The sequence below is a fragment of the Nestor notabilis genome, unplaced genomic scaffold, assembly GCF_000696875.1.
Source record: "Nestor notabilis isolate BGI_N333 unplaced genomic scaffold, ASM69687v1 scaffold7034, whole genome shotgun sequence".
Lineage (NCBI taxonomy): Eukaryota > Metazoa > Chordata > Aves > Psittaciformes > Psittacidae > Nestor > Nestor notabilis.
This window is the reverse complement of record NW_009924161.1, coordinates 1,701-25,106: the sequence shown is the minus strand read 5'-3', so window position 1 is coordinate 25,106 and position 23,406 is coordinate 1,701. Positions and strand designations below refer to the sequence as shown.

General features: G+C 40.4%; 1 protein-coding gene across 1 annotated transcript; it reads left to right on the top strand.

Annotated features, from left to right (window-relative positions):
- Positions 1–22,146, top strand: ERN1 (endoplasmic reticulum to nucleus signaling 1). Its single transcript, XM_010012488.1, has 21 exons — positions 1–107; positions 8,544–8,577; positions 9,548–9,620; positions 10,623–10,695; positions 11,796–11,918; positions 12,765–12,866; positions 13,381–13,642; positions 14,274–14,352; positions 15,045–15,207; positions 16,207–16,325; positions 16,677–16,868; positions 17,383–17,635; positions 18,338–18,428; positions 18,742–18,931; positions 19,375–19,474; positions 19,894–20,093; positions 20,335–20,482; positions 20,905–21,032; positions 21,380–21,503; positions 21,663–21,730; positions 21,940–22,146. Exons 4-21 carry the CDS (start codon positions 10,692–10,694, stop codon positions 22,144–22,146), a joined length of 2,553 nt encoding a protein of 850 aa, XP_010010790.1. The 5' UTR covers positions 1–107; positions 8,544–8,577; positions 9,548–9,620; positions 10,623–10,691.
- The last annotated feature ends 1,260 nt before the right edge of the window (positions 22,147–23,406 follow it).

The following is a 23,406-nucleotide window of genomic DNA, read 5'->3' as shown; positions in this document are numbered from 1 at the left end:
CAGCTCAGTAACTCTACCAGAAACATTGTTGTTTGTTTCAACCCTTGATGGAAGTTTGCATGCTGTCAGCAAGCGGACAGGAGCAATCAAGTGGACTTTAAAAGAAGGTGAGCAGGAGGTGTCCTGATAACCTGTACTCAGTAAGAACACTAAAATCAATTGATAAATCAAACTGTTGTAGGGCCTGGTAAGTACTTTCTTTTCTTTCCTATTTTTGCTCTTGTTCCAGAATTAAGGTACAGTGTTTCTGGAGTCACGTTCGTCTTCATATTTTCACTTGCAGGTTTTCCCCAGGTTTGTGGTTGGGTGGTTCTTGCCAGAATGTTTAAGATGTAGTGGTACATTGGTAGGTATCGAGCTTTATGGGCATGAGTGCACTATAATCAAGTATAAACAGAATAGATGTCAAATGAGAATGTCAGCTGGTGCAGCTGGTGGCAAAAGGCTTGCATGATTGTGTCTCTGGAATACCCTACATTCACAGGTACAGTGGATATCATGCAAACCTCGGGTCTTCTTTTCTATAATAGACATTTAGGAACAGCACAACCTTTTAAATGAAAGAACTGTACTTGTGTAAAAAAATTTAACATTGCTCAGTGACTGGAAATGATTTTGTAATTGTAGCTACTGAGCAGAGAGCGCTCTTTCTGTCTTCATGAAAAAAATCAATATTTAATACAAATTTGTTTTAGTGGGGCTGTGATTACATATGGTGGAAGTGATAGTAGCACTTTCTCGTCACTTCTGGAAATAAACTAGAAAGCAGGTCAAATGGGAGGGAGTCACAGTGATTGCATCATTTTGTCCTCTATTTTTAAACCTGCTGTCAGTTTAATAGGTGAGCTGAAATGGTAGGAAATGGATTGTGCATATCCATACATGTCTGCAGTACAAACCAGTTCTTATTTGTGAAGCCATTCATGTTTGAATACAAATCTACCAGGCATAAAGTTAACTTCATAAATGAGCAAAGAATGCTTTTTTTTTTTTTTTTTTTTTTTTAGCTCCTCTTGGAGTAAAAAGGGATGAACGAGTATTTTCTCAAAGGATCTTGGTTGTGTAACTGTCTCCTCTCTCTCCTCTTTAAATTTAGACCTCTCTGAATAGGTTTGAATAAAATAAATTATCAGCCTCCTCCTTCATTGTTGCTATAGACTACCACGGTGTTGAAAGAAGCTTTCTGGTTTTTGCCTGTCATTCAACTGACATGAACATACACTGCTTAGTCCTATCCTAGAAGGATATAATAACAGGCTTTTGCTTGCAGCCAGACTTAGTAACTGGCAGTAGGTTTTTTGAGGAAGAAGGGAGCACACTTTGGCAATGAAGGGTCTTGGTCAGAGTGTATTGCTCAAGGAACTTCCCTTGTTTAAAAAAAAGTTGTTGCAAAACTATTGTTGGTACAGTAGAACTGCCAGACTGGACAGTCTAGTTTTATAAGACTAATTTATTCTCTGTTGCTAAATGTGTGTTACTCTCTATCTTATGTACGTGAGGTATGTTCACTTGCTTTTTGTAAAGCAGTTACTGTCCATTAGTTTATTTCTCTGTAATAGAACACACATGGGTCAATGTAAAAAAAAAAAGTGCTAGTTATCATTGTTACAGAATGCTTCAGGAGTTGACTTAGTTCCTTGTCCATGGGACAAGGGCCTCTACGTATGAATTGCTGAATTAATTTGTAATTGGAGGGGATTTATTTAGCTTTGCAAAACTGTGGTGTTTGGTGGGAAGCCCAATAAAGATATGACAGTGCTGGAAACTAACAGCCCATGTCAGTCCTTATCATCTTGTTGTGCCAAGTCCCTGGAGAGATTTAATAGTGCAGAATTCACTATTAATGTTAGTATTTAAACGCAGTTGTGCACTCTTGCTGTCAACAATATGCTTGTATTGCTACAGAGAATTACCCAGTGGGAAGTTGTAAGCAATGTTCTTGCAGGTGCCATTTTACCTTGGTTGTCAACCAGTGAACCATGTGTTGTAGTTCATGTGCTTTGAGAAGCTGCGGAGGTCACCTGGAGTGCTGCAGTAGCATTCATCAGGAAGGGAGGGTTTTATTACTGCACTTAAGCAGCAAGGTATTTAAAAAAGGACAATCCATATGCATTTTATTTTCACTGGGAAAAAATCCCAAGGCAGTGTTAGTTATCAGGCAGTACTTAACCAAACATGAAAATCTTGCCATGTGTGGTTTGTTTTAATTTGGTACTGAAGCTTACCTTAGGTATGCAGAGGTAAATGAGCCAGTGGTTGTCACCACAATAGTATGTTTGGGTTTCCTGCCTTCATGTAGCATTGACAGGAAAGGCAGTCTGAATACTCGTAAAGTAAGCAAAAAAATGGGTCAGTTAGTAACAGGACTCTCCAGGAGTTTAGAAATAAAGCTGCATTCCCTGCAGTTACATGTACTGAGATTGTTGACTTACTTGTTGAGGGTGCTTAATACCTTAATTTCCTGTTGGCTTCAATGGATCCTACTGTTTGACAGCTCTTGGGATTTTTCCAGTAGCCAGGTGACTGATGCTGCTCACTCCCTGGGCCTTGGAAAGCTGGAATGGGGTTGAAAAATATAGATATAGAAAGTTGCCACTTGTCCTCCCCCCAGATTTCTGAGAGGAACCTCTGTTCCTGCTGTGGCCCCATGAGACCACAATGTATTGAAAGGCATTCATTTGAAAGAACACTGGAAAGGTGTGGCACATATTTAAGACTAAATAAGGCTCAAAAGTGCCATCTCTGATCAATAAAGGAGCTGTTAATTCCAAATGACAGTTCGAGAGGCTCCCTTGTTTTCTGCACTTGCCACTAGCAAGACATGTAGTGAGCATCTTCAGTAAGATTACTCGGGATGAAATCTCTTCCTCAGAATTGCTGGAAATGAAATTTCCTTTGTAATTTCATATAGGCCTGTTTGTAAAGTGCAGGGCACAGCACTTTAGGTTTGCTTTTACATACAGGTAAGAAAGTAGACAGTGATAGAAATGGTGATGAGAAACCTGTTAGCAAGGCCGAATGTGGAGAATGCTCTTCTTAATGTTAAACTTTGTATCTGTAATTCTGATTTCAGTGTGAGCTTTAAGAATGTGATTTGAAGTCTGTCCTGTTCTTCACATCTTTGTAAAACTCATCCTGTACGTCTTTGTTAACTCAAGAGCTTGGGTTAATGAGCAGAATGTTCAGCTTTGAGAGGTTAAGAATGTAATGTTTCAAAACTACTGTTGGACAAAATATTTGTGTTCTTCTGCAGTCACTTCTGTGTGTCCTTCTGTGCTGTTCCAAGTGATCGTTCTTTTTGTTAACAAGCTCCTTAAAAGCTTTCCCCCCAAGAACTAATTCAAAGTAATTTGTCAGAAGAACGTATAATATAGACAGATATGGGTCTAGATTTAGAGCCAGCAGATTTTTTGTTGTGATCTTCGGTTCTCTGTAGCAATCAAAAACCCAATGGCCCACAATCAATTTAAAACATTTTGAATTCTAATACCTTACTCATAACCTATAGACTTCAATGGTCTAGTCATGATAACAAAAAGATATAAAGACTGTATCTACTAATGGTATGCAATATGTGGAATTTCAAGGGCAAATCTGAGATCTGTAGGTCCTGCTCTAATAAAGGGGTTATTCAAAGGCAAGAAGAAATATCTTCTTGTGTAGCTGTGAATTAATAAGGATTGTTAAAACAAAGCAATTGTAGACCAGTACTCTTTTCAGCAAATTCTATAGGATAGTTTGTTAGTATCTCCAACCTCATTTACTGTAACTGTAACAGAAGGCAAGGATGACATGATCTTCAACTGGCCCGTTAGCCCAAATCTGATGGTGGGGCCTCAGGTCAGGAAACCGTTTTTTCCATCTTGTTCCAGTGGGGCAGCAACTTACTCATTTGCTGTTTCAGAATCCCCCACTTCTCCTTTTCAGTCATTGGTTCTACCTAAGGACATATTACAGCAATGAAAATATGTAACTCTATCTCCTGCATTAGAAAAGACTTGGGGCTTGGTCAAAGGGCAAATTTTATCTTATCGTGTGTTTGAGAAATATGGAGAAAAGTCAAACGCATTATATTTAGCTTCATGGTTATAGTTTCAAAAATTGTATATATATGGCTTTTTTATATATATGTATGCAAAACATGGGTTAGATTTATTTCAGAATAACCTGAAACTTGTATACTTCTGCCCACTCACAAGCAAATGATAGAGGCATAAATATTTTCTGGCCATGATGCAACCAAAACTGTACTGGGACATCTGCCTGCTGCCAGGTCAAACGGGAATTTCAAGGAAACAACTGTGCCAAGTAATTTACGAAATGACTGGACAAACATTATGTTAACAGATTTCTAAAAGCTGTTGTACTTGTGGGTAAACTCTTGGAGGTCTAGAATAAATCTTTACAATCTAGGGTCAATGCCCTTTTAATTCTTTTTTTTTTCTCGATATAGTTATTTTACAGATTTTTTTATTAACTGAAAGCCTTTCAGTTCTCATAGGATAAAGTTTTTGAAGTCCCACAATGACATGGAGAGGTATCAGCACTCTTTTTAATGGTGTTTCTATTCTTCTGATGCCCTTGAACTTCCTGTGCTTGTGGGCATTAATGTACTTTGCTGAATTAATTGAATGAAGAGCATCAGTGACAATAACATTACTCAGTGTGTGTGCACGTGCTTGTTTATGTACAGGTGTGTATTGCCAGATCAAAAAGCTAAAGCTAGTGTGCATTGAATTACAGGATTTTAATGTAGGAATCATTAACATAATCTGCCTTAGTGGAGGCTGTGGGGAAAACAAATTGGAAATCCATGGGAATATTTATAGAAAACTTGGTCTTCCCTCCAGCACTGGAGGTATTTACAGGATGGTGTCCTGCTTGCAGACTCATCCTCCCACATACTCCATAGTTTTTTTTTTTTCATACCTTTTCCTAGTCTAGAAAGTGGAAAGTTTTTGGACAGGATATCATATCAAAAGCTTTATGTAGGACATTGTAAGAAGCTGGCTTTTTCCTCTGCTACAGCTAATGGAAGATTAAGGGAGAGGCGTATGTATTTTTACCACTTTTTCTCTGTAAGGTTTTTGTTCTGATACAGAATACTTACTGCTTTGTTCAGTGGTTATTATCAGTGTTGGTATTGGAACAGATTGGGCCTATTAGAATGACGTACTTAATTACAGGGAACTGCAGTTCAGGGAAGTTTTGAAAGCAGGATTAGTGTTTCCAGTCTCGGCATGTTACCACTGGAGTGCTGAGCTGCTGGAGATAAGGCCTCAGCTCTGACTTTTGCAAGAGCTTTTCCGTTTGGCCCATTGTGCAGCAAGAGGTGACTTCAGTTATAAGATGACTGATTCTTTTACTAGTCTGTAATCATGCGTATGAAAACTATTGTAAGACTGGACAACAATAAATTAAACTGAAGATTCTCTTTTTATCTCAAAGTGAGTTCTTATTTCAAAACAAACTTTGAAATAAAGTTGGATTATGTCCCAAACCACATCAAAGTGAATGTGAAGAGTTCACTGTTTGTCTTCAAAGTGTCTTTGCAGAACTAGAAGTTTAGTTCAAGATCATGAAAGTGGTAAGAAAATGAGAAAATCTACATCACCCCAGTAGCTAAAACTGTAGAGAAATGGCTTTCCACAGCCTGGTGTTCCAGGTGGATGGTGCTAGTAATGAAAGCAGAATTCCTTTCATTTCAGAAAATAAACTTCTCTGTCAGCTTGTGTTCACTCCATTGTGAATAGCCTCATGCGTGGAAATGAATCAGATATTGATACTAAATGCTTTCTAACAGCTCATATACAACACTTCAGTGTTTCAGGAAGCCATCAAAATAATCAGTGTTTCAGTTCATGTGCCAGTAAGTACTAAAAAAATTTCCTGCAGCTTTGTAACAACCTTTTAATCTGTTCCATCTGCCTATTTTTTATCTTTGTTAGTAAATCAAATTTCACTTACTGAGAAAACAAGTAAAAGCAGGGCATTTTTTTCATTTCTGATGAAGTCCTATTTTTCTTGATAGTGAAGACTTGATACTGCGCAAATGTTGAAGGGCTTTCTCATGAGCATGATGCTTCTGTACAGCACACGCTGAACAGCTTGGAACTTGTCATAAGGCTTTCATTCATGTCTTATGACATGCAAGAGTGCTTCAGAAGTCGAAGAGACATGCATGAGATTTTCAGCATTGTTTATTGAAGCGTAGGATACAAGTGTTGATGAAGTTGTTATAAGTTGGTGGTGGTGTTTTGTTTTTTTTAAGTAGATTGCTCAGTCTTAGGAGGAGAAAAATTGCTCAAGATAGGTATTCTTGCCATCTGTCTTCTATGACTGTCAGTGCCTAGGACTACCAGCTAAATTATCTTGGCATTTTTGCTGCCTGTGTGTAAAGCTCTGAGTATAAGGTAGCATGATTAGGCTGTGTCTGGTGTGCAGGGAGTTTCTGCCCGCAGCTGGCACTCAGCTCTGCAGGGTCTCTGTGTTAGAGGAAAGTTGCTGTGGTGTGGAGGGAGACTGGTGTTTGACACTCCCAGTGTGGCAGATGCCAGTGCAGTGGTAGATAACCATGTGATGAGGAAAATAGATAAAGCAGGAACTTGACATGTCTGCTCCCTGAGCAGTGAGTTTACTAGGCATAGTATGATTCAGTGCTTGAGTAGATCACTCTCCCTCTCCAGTTAGTTGGGTTGTGAAGCTTAATATGCTTTTTAATAGGTTATTCTAACAGCTTTGAGGATGTATGTGGAACATTTTTAGGCTTAAAAAGAAAGAAAGCTTTGAACAAAGCTGGTCAGAGAGTAGTTACTATTATAAAAAGAGATGAATGAAAATAAAAATAGCTTTACTGTTATTCCTCATATTGTGCTTGCTTTCTGTCTCTGATACTATATGTGCATCTTTTGGTGACTGCTGGTTTTGGGTGCATTGTGGTTAGAGATCTCACTGGGTAGGGGTTTCTTATGTCTTGTTTTAATCTGTTATGTAAAATGAAGGGACGTCCTCCCAGGCCATTACCATCAAACTCAGCAGTTCGTGTGGTGCAATGTACTGCAGAGTGGTAGAGGCTTTGTAAGACCCGTGGAACAAACCCTGAATTTCTTGTTCTTGTCTTGCTTAGCTCTGCAAATATCACAGTACACTCAAGCTGTCCAGAATCTGTGCCAGTTTCCCAATCAAAGGCTCTCAAATCAACGTTGTTTTGTTCTTATTTCCTTCCTGTTGGCTCATGATGTTTGCACAGAGAAGGAACAGGTGTAAAAACAGTGTTTATTTGCTTGGTCATCTCTCATCATCTTAGTGGGGCTTATTCTAGTGTAATGGTTTGATTTGTCCTGCAGAACTAAAGGTATCTTGCATCCTCTCCAAGTTACTTTCTGACAATGTAGCCATAAAGCAGCACACAGGTTTGTCTCGGAAATTGTAGAGTATGTCTTACAAATCTGGGAACCTCAGATAGTAATTTTGAGGTTACATCACCTTACGTTGTTCTTATCTTTTAATATGTAAGGATTTAGATTTATCATTGTCAGGTTTTATTTCATAACTTTTTTGTTGATGAAAGCTAAACTGTGATTCTGATCACTTGAAATACCAACTACTGTGAGATTGTTTCCAAACCTTTTGATTTCTATGTAATGTGGATTCTTGGATAAAATTATTGGAGAGGTTATTTAAGTGAAAAAGATCAGGTTTTGGGTCATTTTGTATAGCCCTTGGCAGACTTCTGGTTTTCTTTTTGCTTTTATGTTGATCACAGAGGTTTTATCTGTTTTTGTTGTTTTTCTGACTGGCTTTGGAGTCTTTCTCTTAGGTCATTGACAATCTTCTGATTGATTTCAGTAGGGGTAGCACTAGGCTTTCAGTTGCATGTTGTATCTTAAATTACATGCTGAGCTGGCTAGAAAGCACATGGTTACCTGCCTGATACACAGGGTACTTGAGACAAAAAGTAGCAGAAGTTCATAAAATAAATATTAAAAAGTATCAAGATACAGACTTCTGTATCCCTGTTCTCACAGTGTCTGCAGACTTCCAGTGGCTGTAGCTTGGGTTTAAGTAAAATTGGTTATGAAGCCTGCCCAGTGAAAGCAGCTCCTGGGTAGGCAGTGCCCAGCGATCACACACATGTGTTGGAGGAATACATGTACAGTCAGTTCTAACAGATGCTGTATACTCTGTATGACTTAGAAGTAAGGAGAAAACTCAAGGTACAATACAGTACTGCTACAGTACAGCCTTCTTGAAGTCTCCTCCCAGGGGTAGCTGGGGAGTTAGTGTGAATAAAACTGAGTAAGGAACTTTGGAAGGTTTAAAACTTCTTGGGTGCTTTGTACTTTGCCATGTTACAAACCCAGTTGCCTGATCAAAGGGGGGACTGCTGAGGCTGCTGAGATGGCCACATTCAAACTCCATGCATCAGCCTCAAACATGAACAAGTTGTTGCAGGCCTGTCTTGATCCTGTATCTGGTGAACTCAAGAAACTAAATTGTCAGTATTATGACTTTTTTTTTTTTTTTGTCTTCTGTTTATGCAGATCCTGTACTCCAGGTGCCAATACATGTGGAAGAGTAAGTCTGTTGCTTTATCTCATTTATTGCTTGATCAGTTATCAATGACATCTTGGAATTGGTTTCATTTGAACCAAAACTACCTATATTCTAGAAAAGTTGCGTACTTTACAACAGTCAGCTTAAGGTGGTTTAGAGAGCTGATACAGAAAGGATGCAATTAGCTACATATAATTCTGTTATTTGTAGGGTTAAAAAGAAACATCCTTTCTGCAGACTGTGGTCTCAAGCCCTTGCTCTGGTTCTGAGATCCAGGGTGCTAACTGTGCCACAGTCTTAACTGAACATCTTTGAAAATGACAGAAACAGCTCGGGAGTGATTTGTGCTCATTCCTTCAAATAAAAAACTAGCAATAGTGAAGCATAGGAAACTCCAGCAACCACCAGAATCTTCAAATGAAACCCCTGAGCTGTTACTTCAGAGTAGCTCCTCCAGCATACCAATCTCACGTTTAACTAGAAAATGTGGGGCTTTAACTTTGTCTCTGTAGTCAGTGGTAACATCCTTTTCTTTTTTGTGGTTTGTTTTTGATGTTGAGGGTTGGGTTTGGAGTGTGTTTTCTGTAGTTTGGGTGGGTGGGGATTCCTTCTCTAAGTTACATGGTTCTGGCAGCTCTTTTACTGTTCCTTGCCTGCCTTATGCTGGGTTTGTTTGTTTGCTTTGGTTTTGATTCTGTGGCATTTTAAAAGCATACAGATCTTCTTCAAAAGCCTTCACCCCAGTGGTTGCCTGCCACGTTGGATCTTTACCGTTTCAACTGTATCAGTAACCAGTTACTTAGTTTCAGAACTGATACATTGTTTCATTTTCACAGTTAATAAATGAAACTTCCAAAAATGGATAGCACAAGGTGGGGAAAAAAAAGTCTTGTCAGATGAACTTCTCTGTGCAGCCAGTTCTAACCGTAGGTGCTTTCCTGTTCTGAGAAGCGCAGTACTTTATCATTTGCAATCCCTGCTTAAATCCTAGGCCAGCATTTCTTCCTGACCCAAATGATGGCAGTTTGTACACACTTGGTGGCAAGAATAATGAAGGCTTGACTGTAAGTATATTTTTGTCTCCTCTGGTAATTTTTAGAAAAGTGTCCCAGTCACACTCACACGATGGATACTCCCTGAGGGAACTTTCTGCTTTCTTGACAGTACTGGAAAGTTTTGCAGGATTTGTACCAGTTTCTTGGAAAAACTTGGTCAGACTGGCCAAAACGCAGCATGCTCTGCCTGTGCCAGTGTTAGGATACAAGTTTTTGGAATGAGAGTGCCCTGTGTTGTGTTGCTAGCACCTCTGCAGGGTGAAAACATACTTCATTAGAGCAGAAAGTTGTCACCTTTCTTGTGATCATCAGGAAATAAATTCAGCTTGAGAATATCAACACCACACGTGTGTTCTCTGCTTGTACTATTTTCTGTAGCTTGCTAAAATAATGATGATGATAAATAAAACTTATGCAGTATTACCTAAATACTGAATACTCTCTCTATGCTTTGATGGGAAAAGTGCACGCAGAATAATACAAATCATATATGTCATTTTCACCCAAATGCTTAATTCTCTAAACCCATCTGCCAAAAGGCAGGGTCAGTGTATGTGCTGTGCTGACACCTTTAGGTATCTTTATAAGATTTAACAAGCAGACAAAAATGCTGAACCCTTTCAAAAGAGTCACCAGTCCATGTAACCCACAGATAGTAGCTCACTTTTTGACTTCATTTAAACTTTGTGGAGATACTGGGATAAAATATTTGGCTTCCAACAAGTCTCTTCTCTGGCAGCTGATATTTATGATTTCCCGTAAGAACTTAATATGAAGTATTTTAGTGTTTGCTCAACCACTCCTCTTATCTCTGGGTTTGCAAAGCAGGGCCTTGACTTGAAATTCTGCATTCTCAGGCACTGCAATAAGACAAACAATAAAAACCTGTCATTTGAGATTTCTGAAGTTTTCTGACCATCCTTTTCTGTGAGCAAATATGATGACTATCACAGCAATGTAAATAAGCTTTTATTGTGGTTGGTGGTTGTTTGTTATTTCTTTTTCCCCTAGAAACTTCCATTTACTATCCCAGAGCTGGTGCAGGCATCTCCCTGTCGCAGTTCAGATGGGATTCTGTATATGGGTGAGCTCAAATTTTATCTCTTTTAGAATCCAAGATGTTCAGTGACTACAAAATGTAGATTCCCAGAAAGACTGCATGAAAAATGCTTTATTTTGGGCATTAATTATGTTTTTTCATGAACCTTTCTAATGACGAAAATATGATTAATATTCCATTACTGTTTGAAGATCAAAAACCAACTACTTTTCCTGAAGGAGAAAATAGCTTTACTAAGCAGTGAATAGCCTGTAAGGTGTTTTTTTGTGTCCTGAGATGCTATCTCTCATCAAAATGTGACTTCTAATTAAGATCATCTTATGCTTATAAATATGATTGACTGCCTGACAATTATAATTAAATTAGAAATTCCATTGCAACACAGTTACACATCCTCCATTATCTGAGATACAGTCAGTTCAATTACACTACAAATAGTAACAAATTTATGGCTCATTGTCCTGACTAATTCTAATTGCAGATGGATTTGGGAGGAGAAAGGGAGAAGGAAGGACAGTTATTGCTTATCAGAAGAGTAAAATGTGTGAAGGATCAGGATGAACTCAGTATTGTTTTTTCTAATCCGAAAGGCCAGTGCCTTTTTCTGGTTCTCCACTTTGTCTCCCCAGTAAAGGAGTGAAAAGTGTTTATTTGAAGCTTCTAAACACAACGCATGTGTTTTAGTATCGGAGAAATATTTAAGGTCATGTGTCATGTAGTCTTGAATGGGATGTAAGGGTTACAATCCTTAACTAACTTGAAATGTGTAGAGCCTCTTAATTCTTTCCACCAACTGTCCTTCAACACTAGCACTTCAGTCTCCTCTGCTAGCTCACGGGATCTTCTGCACTCAGAACTCTGTCAGAGTTTATCAGTTTGAAGAAATAATGCAGCCAGTAGTCCTTGCTGTTCTAAACACTGTATTTAGGTTTTCTTGTCAATATTTGGGATTGGCCAGTAGTGCTGAGTGATGAAACTAACCCTGGCTATGAGAATTGTTTTATTAAAAACGCTATATTCATGCTAAGTTTGTGAGCCCAGTAAAGAAAAAAGAAGTCTGGAAAACTTGGTGGAAGTGCAGTTTTTCCAACTGAATGGTAATGTGGCTGGAACTCTGATTCTAGGTAAAAAGCAGGATATTTGGTACGTGATTGACCTTATGACTGGGGAGAAACAACAAACCTTGACTTCTTCATTTGCAGAAAGTCTTTGCCCATCAACATCCCTCCTGTATCTTGGGAGAACAGGTCATATGCTTTTTTATTCTACAACTTAGAATAAAATGTGGTGTTGTCATTGTAGTTAAAGTGTAGGCTCATAACAAATAACCTTGTGACCATGTCAGTTTTTCAAGTTTATTTTTTAAGAGAAGTTTTGTAATTTACAGTTTTATGCTGCACACAGAAGAATTATTAACTCTCCATAGCAGCAGAAAGATGCCGGATCTCTTAAACTTTGTCAGGTGGCATGATCCATGATTCTTCTTGTAGCTTAAGTGGCATTTATATTCTCTTTAACAGTGCATTCCAGTAGCAGTTGGGAACCCAAGTTTGCTCTGTAACATACAGCTTTTATAAAAACCATTTAAAGAAAATGGAGATCCAGCATATCCACTGAAACTTCTAATGCACTGTTCTACATAACTTAAAATTAGACCAACAACACCATGTAGGTGTTGACTAGTAAAAAAGAGGAGATGTTACAGACTTGTTCTTTAACCTCTATATTAATGTGTTCTTTAAGTGTGATAGCTCAGTTACACAACATGGTATATTGAATTTTTAGAATGCAGGGTTTGGAAATGTGTGAGTAAAACAAAGTACATCAGAAGAAGCTGTGCAGTAAAACCAAATGCTGGTAACTTGGGCAGTAACTGTCTGGGGGGCTTGTTCTGGGGTTGCTATAGATAAATATAAGTGGATTGTGTGTTGTTGCCTTTAAGAGCTGTGAAATGTGTTTATGTGTTGGGAAGACGAAATGCAGAGAGCAGGAAGTGGTATGTGTGGTGTTCTGAAGAGTGTCTCAGATTTGAGATGATTGATTCTATTCTCTCATAGGTTTTTTTGCTTCACAGACTGTATATTTTTTAACAGAGTACACGATCACAATGTATGACACCAAGAAGAAGGAGCTGCGATGGAATGCCACCTATTTTGATTATGCAGCTACTCTGCCTGATGAAGACATAAAATACAGTAAGAATTTAATTGCTGTCCTTCCACAGACACACATACTGGCTCTGGGGTTCACATACAGGCAAAAATAGTGATTTTTTTTTTCCCCTATAATTAATAGGTCAAGCTGTCTGTCTGATTTTTGTGCAGTTGATATGCATCTGCCAGGTTTTATCCTTCACATGCCATAATATCTAGGGCCTGTTGCGTAGCTTGAGATAAACTGAATCTATGATGATACAGCTCTTGAAGATACAACTCTTTATAATATAGTGAGAAGTAGCAGGAGAGGAAACAAACCTAAACTGTGGTGCACACTTGGGAACAGCTATTACAATGCTGTTGCGCTGTATGGAGATGCTGCTGCATTGCAACTGGACTTTTATCAGCCTAATTCTGATGGCTGATCACTGATTTTGCAATGTAAAGTGAAATGAACTCACAGTTAAAGTAAGGCTTGAAATGTTACTATGTATTATTAACACTGCATGTCTGCAGCAATCCACATAATCTCCTGTATCTTTTTATATCATAGAAATGTCGCACTTTGTGTCTAATGGAGATGGGCTGGTGGTGACCGTAGACAGTGAGTCTGGGGACGTACTGTGGATTCAGAATTATGCTTCTCCTGTGGTAGCTTTTTACATCTGGCAACGTGAAGGATTACGCAAAGTTATGCACACTAACGTGGGGATAGAAACGCTGCGGTACCTGACGTTCATGTCTGGGGAGGTTGGACACATTACCAAGTGGAAATATCCTTTCCCAAAGGAAACGGAGACCAAGAGCAAACTGACGTGAGCATGAATATTCCTCTTGTTCTCACTGTCTATTTGCATGAGCTTTGTCATTAAAACCTTATTTATACACCTGCAGTTAAGGATTATTCTTCAGGTTTGAAAATGGTGAAAAGAATACATAAAAGCCGATGTAATAGTTCTCCAGCTGTTATTTTCTATCATATTTGATCTTCTACTGCTAAAATCAGAGACCAAAAAACCCCACCTATCATAAACTTAGGAAAGATACGTTCATAACTTCTAGTAGATGTTCTGTGTTGAACAGTTTCTTATAATGTGGAACAGAATTGTTTTTTTATAATGCAAAGCCCTTCAGGTTATAAGAAATGTGCACAGCATTTTGGCAAGTATCAGTGATTGAATAATGCAGAAGTAGGACTTGAGTTACGTCAAATGACTAATTGTGATGTGAATAATCAACTAACACCACATTCATAATAACAAGAATGGCTTCATGGTGCAGCAGTACTTAAAACAATTTTACAGATCCAGGCTTTTCAAGTTATAAACATTGATGATTTGAGAAACTCCTGCATTTGTTCTGTAGGATTGTGTTGCTGAGGTTTTAGCTAGGATGGTAAAACATCCGTTTGTCTACTTCTTTTTAACACTTGCTGGTTTTTTACAGACCAACTCTATACGTAGGGAAATACTCCACAAGTTTGTATGCATCGCCATCAATGGTGCATGAAGGAGTAACCGTTGTGGTAAGTTGGGAGCTGCAAGAGTTGAATGACACCTGCTGAAAAGTGCCTTTACAGAGTTAGTGCTGTCCTGGCTTTAAAAAAATAGTTGAAATGGAAACATACGTAAAAATATAATAACAAAAGACAACTTTACCATAATAAAATACGATTAAAATAGAAGATAAACCACTGGAGGCTGTACATCTACAAGAAATTTGGTCTTAAATTGCAGATTGCTATCAAGAAATGCATAGAGAATTCAATGTTTCATGAAACAACAGTAAGCCTTAGAATGCATGCCCATGTTTCAGGGATCATTTCAAATGTTGCAATGCAGAGAAGAAACTGCAGCTCACCAGGACTTGTGCCAGGCAAGTCTAGCAGGAGTGGAGCAGAGGTTGCCATGTGATACTGTTGGTGTGTTGTGGTTAATGTTAAAATTGCTGGGTTTTTTACCAGTAACTCCCCATAGAAAGGAAACTGCATCATAGTTTTGTTTTGCTCACACCATGGCTGCCTAGGTAGGAAATAAAGATCCTTTTTAACTTGTCAAACAAGAGAGAGAGTAATCTCATCTCCTAGGCAACATGTAACTTAGAAGGTCTAACGTCCAAGGCTGTAGGAGCTTGACCTCCTTTTTTTATTTAGTTGCCTATTTAAATATTGTAGGGACGTGGTGCTTCCGTGATTGTAACACCAATCTCTCTTTCTAGCCCCGTGGCAGTGCCATACCCTTGCTAGAAGGTCCAAAACCAGAAGGAGTCACAATTGAAGACAACGGGGAGTGTGTTATCACCCCCAGTACAGATGTGAAGCTTTCAGGCAGGCTGAAAGGAAAGAACAAACTCCACTATTGGAATGACTGGCTGCTAATAGGTACCTCAGTCCTTTGATTTGTGTTGCTGTCTGGCAGATGTTCTAATCCAAACCTCAGAGCTGGATTTCAGCTGCTTTAAATCAGTCACAATGACTGCCAGAACTCAGGCAATAATTACTGAATTCTGGTAATCGTTTCTAATTTGTCTTCATTTGCATATGAATTCATGTCTTCAAGTATACACTTGTTTTTTCCAAGGCCCCAGCTTTATTCAGTGCATAGGATGAAGAGTGCTTAGCTCAATATGTGGAACATTATTTATTGTTTATTTGCCCCCTCCTTCAGTGAGGTAACTTATTATTTACTGTAAATATGGTATTCTGGTTCCTTTGGATTTGTTGTGCATAATGTTACTTTAATTCTTGTTATGGATCATGTGTATCCCTATTTCACAGATTGAGGGTTAAGGCACAGAGGCCGAAGTTAACATTAATAGTGTCAGCCTGCCCTGTGTGTCCCAAATCCCCAGCTTTTGGAACTGGCTTTTCAAGGCACTTAAAATTTTGCTTCAGAAATGAAGAACTGTCTGAAGTTCAGTTTTAAGTGATGCAAGTTTATAATTAAGTGATATATGGCATGGGATCTCTGTGGCAGGAACAGTGTAACTTCCAGTTGCTTTAACTGCCACCTTTCTCTTCCTGTGATCCCTTTGTTAGTACTGTCCCATGGTTCCCTTTCTCTTCCAAACCATTTCATATCTAGAACATGATCTTCACCTCAAGGCCACATCACAAAGCAAAACTACCTGAGAGTGAGCCAGCTAGGGGGAATAATGGGTGTTCCTCTAATGCCTGGGAACAAAATCCACAGCTGGTGCTTGAGGATTGTGGTCATTATACCGCAAGGAAAATGTTTTAATTTGAGCTTTTGTTCTGTCATGTTCTCAAGCTGTTTGTAAGTCAACTTTATAGATGTTCTTCAGCAAAGATGCTGAAATCAAGGATATTTTTCCAAAAAAGGGACAACTTTTTATTTCAACAAATGTGTTTTATTTAAAGGGCACCATGAAACACCATTATCTGCCCCTACAAAGATCCTGGAGAAATTCCCAAGCAACTTACCTAAGAAGCCTGAAAATGTGATTCCAGCTGACACTGATAAAGCCACTATTGAAAAGGTTTGTGTTGAGAATAATCATCTTACTGGATGATAGAAGAATACAGAGCAGTAGAAGGAAAGGACTTAGTAGAAGGGGGAAGACTCGGAAGGAAAGCCACATGGAATTACTTCGCATTTTTCTGTGTCAGACTTTCACGCATTTAGCACATAAAATCACTGATGTGATGCCATGTCATTCCTTATTTCACAATTAGGGCTTTCAGCTGCCTTTTTTTCTTTCACATGCAAAACTTTCTTTGACTTTGGTAGGGTTGGAAATCATTAAAAATGATTTAGCAGAAAGACTGGCGTGTAAGTGCTCCATTCCCCATGAAGGTACTGAGCTGACAGCACTCCCTTTGCCTCTTAGGTGATTGATATCGTTGAAGGTTCCTCCACAGAAGTGCCTCCTGATGTTCCAAAGGATATTGAGGAGAAACCTGCTCGGCCTGTCCCTCGGCCAGAGGCTCCTGTGGACTCCATGTTGAAAGATATGGCCACGATCATCCTCAGCACCTTCCTGCTTGTGGGCTGGGTGGCTTTTATCATCGCTTATCCAATGGTAATGCTGACCTAGCTTGGTGGGCTTTTGAGTTTTGGGAGGGTCAATAGCATTTTACAACCCAAGAAATGACATAGGAGTTAGAAAATAACACACTACAGGGGTTTTTTTCTCTCCCCACACAGACTACAAATTTGATGTAACAGGTTTTTTATGTGTTATTCTTTTTATGGACATGTTCTTAACACCCTTAGCTTCACTCCTTTCTTCCTCACTTGTACCACTGTCAGGTTTTCCAGCTTTTGGACTGAAGCCTTCATCCCTCTGTGGTTTAAAGACACCTGGTCACTTTAGAAACAGCTTTTGCCATACTAACCAATCAGTGCAGTTTGTCAGCTTTGCAGTGGCAGTGCAGATGAGTGAAAGCTCCTCAGCTTTTTTGGCTGGTGTAGTGTCATAACAGATTTTCCCCTCACCTTTTGGCTGTAGCTACCCCAATAGCTGTAGAGCTCCCTCTTGTGCTGTGACTGTAAAAACTTCCCTCCACTTATGGAACTGAGGTCCTTTCTCACAGAGTGTCCATCAGCAGCAACAGAGGCAACATCAGCTGGAAGAGAAGATACAGCTTTTGCAGCAACAGTCACTGCCCTTCCGTGCTCCCGGTGAGCTGCCCCCAGAAGCAGATTTCTTGGACACCTCCTATGGACGCACAGAGAGCTCAGCTACCAGCACGCCAAATGTGTCCCCTCGAGCATCAAACCATTCTGCCTATTCCAGCATCTCCACATCTGATGTTGGGAGCTGCCTCTCCACTGAGCAAGAGGGAGGTAAAGTTGGTCCAGTGTCTTTTATTGTGGGTCTCTGCCCAGGCTGTATGAGAATGCAGCCCAACAATTAAAATACTGATGATAGTGCATAGATCAGAAAGCTGAAAAGGAGCGGCAGTCTCACGTAGCCTGACCGCTTGTGCACATGATGCTGGTGTGCCATGCCCTGACCTTCAGCAGGGTTATTTGCTTTAGAAACTAAACATCCAGGTCATAACTACCAGCTGAAGGATTATATTGTGTTGGTGGCAGTTTAGTCTTGCAACATGTAGCCACTCCAGGGAGAGGTTCGCTTATACAAAAATACATATCATTATGATTAACTGGAATCAAGAAAGAAGGATTGTGCAGCACGGCCTGCCTTCCTGCCTGATCTTCTTGTGCAAATCAGGGGAACTGCTGGTAAACCCACTGCCATAATGGTCAGCAGCATTTCCTAAACTGGACAAGACGGCTGTAAAACCTCCTAGAAAGGGTTTGTCTCCTGAGAACCACCCATCTCTTATACCATCTCAAGACATTATCAGGCGTTGTGTACAGAGTGTATTTGACACTGGATGTTAGACCATTTGGTCACCAGAGTATTTGCCTGCTCAGTGTGAGTACCAAAATGGAGATGTTTAATCTGTTTTGATCATCTGTGCTGGTCATTTAAACATGAGCCGTCTGAAACCAGTTCCTGTTTCTTGGGTTTTTTTTCAGATGAAGATGCAAACAGAGTGATGGTTGGCAAGATTTCATTTAACCCCAAAGATGTACTGGGGCATGGAGCTGAAGGGACAATCGTTTACAGGTAGGAGACAATATGTGCATTCAGCATTATAGACCAATAAATGTCTTATTTGCATTAGGTTTTTTTTTAAAATAAAATATCCTCATGTATCTCATAGGAACAAACATGAAACTGTTAAAGTATTTTGCATGTGTCTGGAATATTTCCATGCAATGACTGTACTTCCCTTAGAAATGTTTAATGACCAAACATATCTGTTTCCAGCATGAGAAATGCTTTAATGTGCCTCTGTAAACACCTGTTGTCACTGGCTTTGAACTTGCCATGTCTACAGAAAGTGCAAAGGGTGCTGTGGCTTTCCTTCCTGCTGCAGGGGCACCTTTGATAACCGTGATGTTGCAGTGAAAAGAATTCTTCCCGAGTGCTTCAGCTTTGCAGACCGTGAAGTGCAGCTGCTGCGGGAGTCGGATGAGCATCCCAATGTGATCCGCTACTTCTGCACGGAGAAGGACCGGCAGTTCCAGTACATCGCCATCGAGCTGTGTGCTGCCACCTTACAGGAGGTGAGAATTTGTGACAGCCCTCTCCTGGAAGGCCTTCTGTTTCCTTTAGCTTTGGTTGCTGAAGTGCCTGCTTCAGGAGACGTTCCAGTTACTCCTGCCATGGCCTCTGTGACAATTACACGTTCTTACAACAGGGGTGTTTTCAGATCTGTAGAAAGACACTCTTCTACTCATCCTCCCCCTCCTACCAGACAGCCTTTGAAGACTCTTGCTTCTGGAGCACAGGTCTATACAGAATTCTAGTCTGAATGACATTTTAGACAGCATCACCTTCAGCCAAGTGTGAAGGGTTCTTTTCCATGTGTTACTAGTTAGCACAAGTTACCCAATCTTTCTTTTTTTTTCCCCGAGGGGTGTGAGCAGTATGGACTTAATATTAATGCAGAGGGTAACAATAAGCAATTCTGTGGCTCAGTCTCCTGGTTTTATGTTGTTATTTATAGTACGTTGAGCAGAAGGCCTTCAGTCACCATGGCTTGCAACCCATCACTCTCCTGCAGCAGACAACGTCTGGTCTTGCTTACCTGCACTCCCTCAGCATTGGTAAGAACACCTCTTGTTCCAGTACTAGATGGGGAGTGGTATTTTTTATTAAGAGAAACTGGTCTGGTGCTGGGAGCTTGTTTATTCAAGCCCGAAGAGTATTGCAGAAGCTCCACTTACTGCTGGCAGCAGTCATGTCTATCCTCAGACACTGCCCTTGTCCTGCAACACTCTGCTGCACAGTCAGTACCATTTGTTCAGGGTGCTGCATTTTTTGGATCAGGTCATTAAAACACAATGACTAGTGGTGATGGAATAAAAAATGTGATGAGCCTCTACCAAAGACAATAGTTTGAGGTCAGGACTTTGGTTTAACAAACGGTGGTTCAGCCTGGTGAAAGGTTTTCAATGCAAATACATAAAAAAATTACAAATATTGTTGGGATTGCCTGGAGTGGATAAATGGGTGTTTGTAATAGTCCACAGGGACCTGAAGCCCCATAACATCCTCATCTCGATGCCTAATGCCCATGGGAAAGTCAAAGCCATGATCTCAGACTTCGGCCTGTGCAAGAAGCTGGCAGTGGGCAGGCACAGCTTCAGCCGCCGGTCGGGCGTACCAGGCACCGAAGGGTGGATTGCCCCTGAGATGCTGAGTGAAGACTGCAAAGAGAACCCTGTAAGTGTTCATCTTTCCACCAGGTACCCCGGGAGAAGGCAGCACAACCAGCGGGTGGCACGTGGTTGCAGTCAGACTTTTAAGACACGCAGTACTTGACGCCTGGGCATTCATGCTGGCTTGCAGCTGAATATGTGATTCTGAAAAGTTTTCTTCTGCTCTTAGATGCAAAATAACCAATGATCGAAGTCTTCAGGGGAAAAACAATGTGTTATTGCTATTAAAGGTTGTTTATTTGCAGACATATACCGTGGACATCTTTTCAGCTGGCTGTGTCTTTTATTATGTGATATCTGAAGGCAGCCATCCCTTTGGCAAATCGCTGCAGCGGCAAGCCAACATTCTGCTGGGTGCATACAGCCTGGAGTCTTTAAATGCAGGGAGGCATGGTAAGAAAAGCTCAGTAACCATAAAGCACTGCAGCTTTAGTGAACTTCCCCGGGGTGTTTAAATGCTGACAGAAAGGACAGAGCTATGACCCCAGGGATTTCCAGCGTGGCAGTGTTGAAAGTTGTACAGCTGATGTGCTCCTCAAGTAACGCTCTTAAAGTTCATACCCCAAAGCATCTCTGGCTTACACAGCCTGGAACCCTGTGAGCTTTACTGTACAGTTATTTCATGTATTAAAAGGGTAAGAAAGAGCTGAACTTTGATTTCTCACAATCTCACTGACATTGTTGGCAGCACAGCACATCTGTGCAGGCAGTACTTGAGCTTAGTGGGGCTAATGCTCGGGGAGCAGAGAACATAGTTTTCTAAAGTACAAAACGTTACCTTTCCCAACAGCTTGTTGTCACCCTTTTCCTTGCAGAAGACATAGTCGCTCGTGATTTAATAGAGCAAATGATCAGCATGGACCCTCAGAAACGCCCGTCTGCCAGCTGTGTGCTGAAACACCCCTTCTTTTGGAGCCTAGAAAAACAGCTCCAGTTTTTTCAGGTTTGTGTTGACCTTTTCTATCCTTTCAGTCATAGAGATGCCTGTAGGCATCTTATGCATGTCTTGAATTCAGGCTCTCCTGGCTTCGTGGATGTTTGAGGTGATGGAATCCCCAATTTTACTATAAGGAATAAAGAAGTAAAGGTGTAATAGCCAGGTGGTATCATGTTTTACTCTGTGATGAAAAGGCTTTGGCAGCATCATCCCAGAAACTTCTGTGTCCCAGTCTCAAGCATAACATTACCTGTTATCATGAAGTAGAATCATAGCCCCATTATCAGGACAATTTTAAACTGTTGGGAAAAGCTTGGAAATAAAACTAGAACTAACCTGAATGTCTCTTCCAGGATGTTAGTGACCGGATAGAGAAAGAAACTTTAGATGGTCCGATCGTCAAGCAGCTAGAAAGAGGTGGAAGAGAAGTGGTGAAACTGGACTGGAGAGAGCACATCACTGTCCCTCTTCAGACAGGTAACGACCCTTTAAAATGAAGCTGACAATAAAGTATTGATTACATATAGAAACACATCCATGTGTGCATGTGACTGTGGGCAGACAGATCTGACTTTCGAAGCCAGCAACTAAAACTGCACCAAAGCACAAGAAGAAATCCTGTCGTTTCTTCTGCAGATCTTCGAAAATTCAGATCCTACAAAGGAGGCTCCGTGCGGGATCTTCTGAGGGCAATGAGAAATAAGGTAAAGGACTTCATTCCATAAGCAACACACACACTACGGTTCTGCCTCCGTTTGCTGTCAGTCTGTCTGTCTTACCTTCATTTAGGTATTGAGCTCCTTTACAGTCACTAGTAGGAGGTTACTTTGTCTATGGGAGACAGCTCTATTTAAAGAGGATCTGTGAACACAGACCCTCTGACACCCTCTGCCTTTCTCTTTTTCCCATACAGAAGCACCATTACAGAGAACTGCCTCCCGAAGTGCAAGAGACCCTGGGCTCCATCCCAGATGATTTTGTATGTTACTTTACAGCTCGTTTCCCTCACCTGCTCCTACACACCTACTGTGCTATGCATATCTGCTGCCATGAAAGACTGTTTCAGCATTACTATAGTCAGGACTCTGCAGAACTGAGCCTTGCAGGAGACACTGTTTGAGAGGAGGGAGATGGAACTTTCTTCTCTGGGACCAACATTCCAAGCACAGGGCTGTGACACAGGCCTACCTTTAGCAGGGAAAAGAGGGATCAAAGAGCTGAATTCTCTCTCTTTGAAGAAACTAAGCTTCCAAAAAGTGCCTTGTACCTCTGCCTGCGCTGGACCAGGAGATGGTGGGAGCCCAAGGAGCGAGTGGTAACTTCAGAAAAGCAATGAACCCTGGTGATGGAGTTATTCTCAAGATGGTGAAAAGGGAGAGCAAAAGCTGGATATAACCATCACCCAATATCCCTGTACTGTTTGTGATTTTATAACTAACTGATGTGTTTTACTACAAAGAATCAGAGTGATTGAAATCATAGCATTGCTGGGGACTGGGATCTGCAGAAGGAGCCTTTTAGTTGTAGCAAATCACCAGAACCTGCCATTGCACTACTGCCACCTTACGCATTAGGCGCACACCACAGTGATCATAAAGGGTTATGATTATCCAAAACCAGCAGAGAGAGTACAATTTCTGCTTGATCAGTACTAACCTGGAAAGTCAAGTCCCTCATAGCTGAGCAGATACGATGATCCGTTAAAGGCTTACCTTTGAAAATAAGCCTCATTGCTTAAATATCAACCAGTATTTACAGAACAGCTTGAACTTGACTTAAATCCCAGTATCAGAACAGATCTAGGCAGTGACATTAAAGCAATACACTGCTGCCAGCCGTGAGCTGCTCACGAGTGGCTAATCCTGATTTACCCACAGAGAGTGTCCTTCCGGGCCTGTGAAGCAGGAGCACCAGAGCCAGAGGTAAGATGAGTCCTGGGGAAAAAGGAGCTAAATAGGAAACAAGGAGATGTGCAGCACAGCAAAAGCAGAGGCCCTGGTTTTAACTGGGCGTGATAAAGCTGTAAAAGAACCCCCTGTTTCGTGTTTGTAGGGGTTGCAGATTGCATCAAGCCTCTGGTTTTCAAAGATGCAGTATTTCTTTTTCATTGGCCCAAAAGCTGTGACAAAGCATTAATCGTGTGCAAAGGAGGAAGAAATGCTGAATTCTAATGGAAGTGGGGTGTTCTTTTACAATATATTTATTTAACATATTTATATTTATTTAATTTTTATTACAAAGTGGTATCAGATCCAAGAGGTACAAGTACAGAGCATGCCAAATCAGTCTTAATAGGGTTTGTGTTGATACTTAATCATGTTATAACTGGAAGAGGAAAGGGATACTGCATCTTTCAGTGGAATTCATTAAAGGAGAAATT